This window comes from Dermacentor silvarum, chromosome 11 (assembly GCF_013339745.2).
Source record: "Dermacentor silvarum isolate Dsil-2018 chromosome 11, BIME_Dsil_1.4, whole genome shotgun sequence".
Classification (NCBI taxonomy): Eukaryota; Metazoa; Arthropoda; class Arachnida; order Ixodida; family Ixodidae; genus Dermacentor; species Dermacentor silvarum.
In genome coordinates this window covers 2,697,675-2,704,952 of record NC_051164.1, presented here as the reverse complement: position 1 = coordinate 2,704,952, position 7,278 = coordinate 2,697,675, and the positions used below count along the sequence as shown (strand labels likewise).

Here is a 7,278-nt window from a genome sequence, read left to right as displayed (position 1 = left end):
TCATACGGAACCTCACGGCGACGGCGACGGCAGAAATCTGCTTTTGAGTGTCCATATAATTGCTATCGCAAGAAAAGAAAAATGCGGCCTGGTGCGTCGCGTCGCCGTCAATGGGTGAGCGCGTCTCGGCTAAGTTGACATTTGCGGCCGCTGTTTTATTGCGATAGCAATTATATGGATACTCAAAAGCAGATTTCTGCCGTCGGCGTCGCCGTCGCCGTCGCCGTGAGGTTCCGTATGACGTCAATGGAGATGAAATCGTAGTAGTAGTAGAGGTTCGGGGTGGGGCCCTTCTGCAGCCCTTATAGGGAGCACGGCTCAGCATCTGAGGGGAGGGGAATGGGGGGAAGAAAGAAGGAAATAGTGGGAGAAGGGTGGAAGGGAGAGGGCAGTCGTCCTCGTCTCGGGCAGGGTGTCCCTACAGCCGTTCAGCCAGCATAGTGTCCGCAAGGTAGCCGAGGACCACCTTGAACACTTGGCTGGGATTGCGGGCTGGATGCAGCAGGTCCGTGCTGGTACCAGAAGGTAGGCCCATGCGGCGGAGTTGAGCCACCATGGTGTTGCGGTGTTGGTCGAGTGCGGGGCAGGAACATAGGAGGTGCTCCAGTGTTTCGTCTGCCCCGCACATAGAGCAGGCTGGGGAGTCTGCTCATCCCAGGCGGAAGCTTCGGGCGGCTGTCCAGCAGCAGCCAATCCGAAGGCGTAATAGGAGGGATCTCTCCCTTCTGGTCAGTCCCCTGTCAGGCAGCCGTGTTGGAGGGCTCTGCCTTGCCACGCGTGCGTCGGGATGGCAGCTCAGCAGCAGTCGTTGCAAGGTGCTCCTGGAGTAGTCCGATGACACGACCGCCTGGCTGGGTGCCGTGTCCGTGCCTCCTTGGCCAAGGCATCTGCCTCTTCATTGCCCGGGATCCCCACGTGAGCAGGTACCCAGTGCAAAGAGACATCAGTACCACTGGCACGGAGCGCGTGAAGCTTCGTCACCAGGAGGGCTGCACTGAAGCCAGCCCTCTCCGGGAGGCACACAGCCTGGAGAGCAGCTCGCGAGTCGCTGGCCACTGCGACCGGTACCCCAGGAGGCTCGGCTGCCAGCAGGTCTGCGGCCAGGTGGAGGCCCGCCATCTCAGCAGCCGTGGAGCTGGCCGAGAAGGGAAGTCGACAGGTCGATGCCCTGCCGAGCGCGGGGGCCACACAGGCTGCAGTGGCTGAGCCGCTGTCGGGGAGGACGGAACCATCCGTGAAGACGAGCAATCTCCCCGCCAGCTCTTCCTCCAGCTTGGAGGTAGCCACCTGAAGGAGTACGCAGCTGGATGATCACCGCTTGCTGTGTCCTTCAAGCGAGGTGGTGATGACCAGGGGCCTCTCGTGTGGTGGCGGGAATCGTGGTGCTGGGGGTACCTGGCCGACCACTGCCAGGTAAGTGTCGACGAGGCTCCCCATCCTGGAGGAGGGACGGCTCGCCAGGCGGGTGAGCAGGCGTTCTCCGTCAGGGGCGTGGGCCAGCCTGTCTATGTGCAGCAGGCCACGTTGCTGCAGCAGGAGGGACAGAGGCCACGCCCCCGCCTCTGCGAGCGTTGCTGCTATTTGAGAGGTCCGGGGCAGCCCCAGCACGCTCCTGATGAAGCCTCTGTGTAGCTGCTCCAGACGTCTCAGCCGGGTTGCTGACAGCGTGACGAGTGGCAAGGCGTAGAGCAGCCTGGAGGTGGCGGCTGCAGAATGCAGACGCAGCGCCCAGGATGTCGAGCATCCTCGCCCCCTCAAGAAAATGCGGCTCACGGCTTTCTGGACTCTCTGGACCTGGGCCACGGCAGCCTTTACAGCGGGAGTCCAGGTCAGCAGGTGGTCGATCTGCAGTCCCAGGTACATGACTGTCTTCTTCCAAGGTATCTTTGTCACAAAAGAGCGCGTAATCAAAGCGCGCGCCGAGTGCCGCGCAAGCCAGCGAAAGAACACGCCGGTCCCGCGGCAACTTCAACAGAGGGGGAGAGCGCATACGCCTCAAGCAACCACGCTAACAACGGCGCCGAAACGTCTGGAACGAGGTTCGACGAAGCGACGTTAACCGGAGAGAGAGAGAGAACACACGCGCGCGCCGAGACTCCTTCTCACCCGGCGAGCCGAGAGAGATAACAACAGCGTGAGCGTGCGTGAACAGCATGAGTCATCATCACCCCCCCCCTCGAGAATGTTCCGAAAGCAGCGGTCGAAGGTACGAGAAAAGAGTAGAAGCTTCCCAAGCTTTGGCCGTGCTACGGAATCACAACTCCGATCGAATGTTCGAGAAGGACCGTCGACGGCTATATAAACGCCGTGCGAGCATTGTCAGTTAGGAATCCAGGAGTCCAGTGAGGAATTCAGGAGTTGAGTCCGCACAGTGAAGTGATGTAAAGTGAAGACCGAGCGTCTGCGGAAGAAGGGGATTCCCCGGCAAGCTAGTCGACGAATTCATCGAGCGTCTGCATTTCCGGAAGAAGTTCCTTCTTCGAGATTTGCCCCCAAGTTACGCCGAGATCGTCCGACTCCAAGACCAACCAGCACGGTGAATACGATTGGACACTTAGTGTTCCTATTTATTTTGTACTTTACGTGTTGGACTCTTGTGCTTGTCGTTATTTTCTTGTGTTTGTTAATACCCATCTGATTTGCATTGTGTTGTGTCTAGCCTAAGTGTGAAAGTGTGTGTGTAACTGCCTTGTGTGAAGAATATATTTTGTTGTGTCTTGACAACTCTGGGCTCTGACTCGGTCTTTGGACAGCAACCGGCGTTCGCTGGCGCACCAGAGGGCCCACTCTTAATCGTCCTTGCTTTCGTGGGATTATTTTCGGAAGCTGATAAGTCGGCTTTGGAATTTAGTCCGGCGTCTGCGCCTCGTTCACCGGGGTCTGTGACAATCTTGGTGCCTCCTACGCTGAGACAGGCAGTGCTCCGTCGGGTGGCCGAACGAGGATGCACCAGGAGAGCCTTGGTCTTGGCAGACGATACCGTGAGGCCCACGGAAGCTAGGTGGCCCACCGAGGCGTCCACGGCCTCCTGGAGGCAGGTCCGGACTGCAGGAAGGCTGCGTCGTGGTCCGCTGGTCCACAGGGCGATGTCGTCTGCGTACACTGAGCAGTGCACTGGTAAGCACCGGCCCTTCGGGATGGATGAGGGCAGGCGTGCTAGGGCCACGTTGGAAAAGAAGGGGCTCAGCACCGATCCCTGAGGCACGCCTGCCGTGACCGGTCGCGGGGAGCTCTGTGCGGTGCCCACGCGCACTCAGAACGAGCGACCGGTCAGGAAGGCACGCGCGAATTGCTCCATGCGTCCCGACACTCCCAGTGCATCGAGGGCGTGTATCACCACCTGATGGGGCAGGCCGTCGAAGGCACTCTGCACATCCAGGAGGACCAGCAGGGCTGCCTCTCCTTCACTCCTGGCCTGCTCCAGTGTCGATACGACGTCGCCGATGGAGTCAGCTGTGCAGCAGCGACTCCGGAAGCCAGTCTGCTGCTCCGGAAAGAACTCCAGCACCCTGGCTATCCACTGCAGGCGCACCAGGACCATGGTCTCCATGACTTTGCAGACCGCAGATGTAAGGGAGACAGGCCTGTAGGACGATGGAGCTGTGGCTGGCTTTCGTGCCTTCAGTATGGGCACGACTATGGCAGTGAGCCATGACTCGGGGAGCTGGCCGTTGTTCCAGAGAGCGTTGAGACAGTCCAGGAGCCGGGCCTTCTCAGCGTCCGCCAGGTTGCGGAGCATCTGGAAGGTTATCCCGTTTGCTCCCGGGGCGCTTCGCCGCCTGGAACGGTCGAGGGCCTTGGTCAGCTCATAGAGCTGGAAAGGCTCATCGCATAGGGCCGCCACGCACTCCATCGTCCAGTCCGGGTGGTGGGTGGTGTGCATTGCTGCAGCTCTCACCATGCTGGCTGGATCAGGGGTTGGTACTGGTGGCCGGGTGGCAAAGTGGCTGGCCAGGAGGTCAGCCAGAGCCGTCTCCGTCAGCCCCATAGATACAGCAACGGCCAGGATGGGTTGCCGGATGCTTGGGCCCTGCTGGAGTGCTCGTAGCAGACGCCACGCCGTTGAACTGCTTGTGGCGGAGGAGATGGAGCTGCAGACACCCGCCCAGCTCTGCCGACGGCGCTGGTTGGCGTGACGTCTGCATACAGCATACAGCCTCCGGTAGGTGGTCCAGTCTCCCTGGTCAGCCGTGCGAATAGCCCGGCGTTCTGCCCTCCTCCTTGCGGCCCAGAGGTTCAGCTGCCGGAGGTCAGGGACAGGACTTCCTGGCTGCACTCGTGACACTACGGTGGCGGCCGTGGCACTGTTCTTTATGTGGCTGAAGAAATCGCCATCCGCAGGATCGCCGGCGCAGTGTCTCCTGAAGTGGGCCCAGTTCACCGTGAAGCAGACCCTGCTCCGGGGGGCCCGACCCCCGTCATGGCAGAGGATGACAGGGAAGTGGTCGGACCCACATGTGTCAGGGCAGACTGTCCAGGTGTACGCACAGCGTTCAGTCGCAAGACTGAGGTCTATGGCCGTGCGCACACCTCGGCGAACGTAGGTTGCCTCTCCGCTGTTGAGGATCAGGAGGCCTGCGCGAAGGCTGATGTCCGCGATGGCACGGCCACGGGTGCAGCAGCGTCGTCCTCCCCAGGCTGTGTGGTGGGCATTGACGTCTCCACATAGGAGGGAATCTTTCCCCAGGCGGCTTGCCAGCTGCAGCAGGCTGGTGGCATCCCAGGCGAGGCGGGGGCGGATGTATATGCTGGCCACGGTCGTGTCGCACGAGCCTATGCGAACAGTGACCGCGCAGCGCTCCATCGCGCCCCCGGCCAGGTCGTCCACAGGAACTGCAGCATGGGGGATGCTCGTGCGCACGAACACGGCGCATCGGGCCGCTCCCTGGTCGTGGCCGACCGTCCGGCAGGGTGCCTCAGTGCATGTGTCGAGAGTGCAGGAAGTGGTGCTCAGGTGTTCCACGTAGCCTGGTAAGCGTAGGGTTCCTGACGTCACGTACACCTCCTGCAGTGCGAGCACGTCGTACTCCTCCTGGAGGAGATGTAAGCACAGCTCCGCCTGCCGCCGCCGCAGTGAATTCGCGTTCCACTGCAGCACCCGTGGACGTCGACTGCTTCCTCGGTCTCTAGCCATGATTGTCCTTGTTTCCCTGCAGTCCCCCTGCCTGGAGGCAGAGGGATTTCAGCGGGCTGCCCGCTGGGAGGAGCTCGCCCACCACTCGGAGGGTGAGCTGCAGGGAGGCAATGATGGCGTCCCTGGGGTCAGCAGCAGGAGTCGCCGGGGGCCGGGTCGCCTTGGCTGCTGGTTGGGCAGCGGGAGTGGTTGGCTGCCCGCCGGGGGCCGCGGAAGACTGGGGTGCCTGGGGGGGCTGGTCTCCGGTGGCCAGCAGCAACTTGGGCGTAAGTGCTGACTGGTTTAGCCCCAGGGTTGCCCTCTCGCACCATTGTCCGGACTGCATGTCTGGACAGTGGCACTGAGGAGGTAGCCAGGATGGTGGCCACCTTGCGTTCCTCCTGCCATCTGGGGCAGGCAGGAGTACAGGCAGGGTGGTTTCCTCCGCAGTTGGTGCAGCGAGCTTGGCTGCTGCAGGGTTCTGTAGCCGGGTGCGTGCGGCTGCAGTTCCTGCAGCTGTTGGGCCATCTGCACGTGGCTGCTACGTGGCCAAGGCGTCCGCACTGCTTGCACTGGAGTGGGCGAGAGCGGGCTGGCCGCACGGTGAAGCGAAGCCGGAAGATGCTGACACTTTCAGGAGGAAGAGGGCCGGCGAACCGGAGAACCACTGTGCTCTCCTGACGAGTGGCAGCCAGGACGGGGATGCTACTCTGGATTCCCTCCAGTAGCTAGGCATCGCTGTGGCTTCCATCAACTCCGTAGACAAACCCTGTGCTCCTCGTGCGGTACGCGGGCAGGCTGCAGCGACAGGGCAGGCTGCAGCGTCGGAACAGGACCGTACCTGCCACGGCGGGATCTGCAGGCAGGGCCACGGTGGCTTTGTTGCGGCGGCGGGCAGCGCGGGACATCACCAGACGGAAGTCGTCAGGAACCTCTGGGGTGCTGCCTGCAGGTTCACTGGCTCCCGCCAGGTTGGTCGAGGCTTCAGGGGTCCGCTGTCTGGGGCCAGCCTGCTGTGGGGGGGTTGCTGGAGTCGCCGCTGGGGCGCCCTGTGACGAGCTGGAACGGGCCTGGGGGGCGCCAGCCAGTTGGGATTGCTTGCCCTTGGCCGTTTTCTTCAGCTGCTTTTTAGTAGCCACATTAGTGGCTGGCCGCTGGTTCCTTTTCAGGAAGTCAGCGGCGGTCTGTGGCGGCGCCTTTCGGCGCGGCTCAGGCTGGTGTGAGTCTGCCGTCTTCTGAGAAGCAGCAACTCCAGGGGTGGTGGTGGCTGGCTTGCCAGGAGCAGCAAATGGAGAGGTCTTTTCTGCAGCGGCGGTTGTGTCTGCACGCCCCTCTGTACTGGTAGCCGCGGCCGGGACTGGTTCGGTAGCAGCAGGGGTGGAAGGAGGTGTCAGAGGCTTCCGCTTTGAGTCAGAGTGGGCGCCGGGGCCCCTTGACTGCTTGGGAAGTTCCTCCTCATCCTCGCTGTCTCGGCCGCGCTTCCGGGTGGTTGTCTCATCCATTTCCTCCCCATCGGAGGTCACGGGGAGCTCTACCATGGTTGGCTCCACGGTATCCGAGGGCTGCAGTGCCGCGGGAGATTGTGTAGCCGCAGGGAGATCGTCTCCGACCTCTCCAGAAGGAGCCGGAGCGTCGGCGGCAGTGTCGGTCGTGCCGGATTGGCACTGGGTGGCCGCGGCATGCTTTGCGATCCACTGGTCGACGATTTCCGCAGCCCTTGCCTGGGCGTCGTAGCGTAGCTGAAGCTCCAGGCCCAAGGACTGCGGTATAGGCGCCGTCGCACTAGCCGAGCGTCGGTGCCCCTTGCGGGGAACTCGGGCGGAGGGGGCCACGAAGTTCTCCATCGCGCGTGGGTACTTGCGGGCACAGGGACGGGCTATCGCTCGCCGCACAGACACTGCATAAGCACGCGCACGTGGGGGAGGCTGGCGCTCACGTGGAGCTCAAAAAAAAAAAAAAAACAAAGAAACGTGGGCAGCACAGGATGGAAGCGCGGTGTGCACCCGCGAAGCGCAAACACCTGGCGCACGTAGCGCCCGCACAGTGAGGGACACGTGGCACGCGTGAACGGGGAAAAAAAAAGAAAAACACTCGGGCGCATGCGGGTCCAGCAGGCTGGGATTCGCCACACAAGCAGAGAAGGCCAAGCACAAGCTTGGAGATGG

General features: G+C 62.1%; 1 protein-coding gene across 1 annotated transcript; it reads right to left on the bottom strand.

Moving 5' to 3' along the window:
- Positions 1-5,841: 5,841 nt before the first annotated feature.
- On the bottom strand, positions 5,842-6,957 carry LOC119433597 (proteoglycan 4-like). The gene has a single exon (XM_037700851.1). It carries the CDS (start codon positions 6,955-6,957, stop codon positions 5,842-5,844), a length of 1,116 nt encoding a protein of 371 aa, XP_037556779.1.
- Between the last annotated feature and the right edge of the window lie 321 nt (positions 6,958-7,278).

What these genes read in the sequence shown, in the direction of transcription:
- LOC119433597 (XM_037700851.1), bottom strand. Translation starts at nt 6,957, where the DNA reads ATGGAGAACTTCGTGGCCCCCTCCGCCCGAGTTCCCCGCAAGGGGCAC.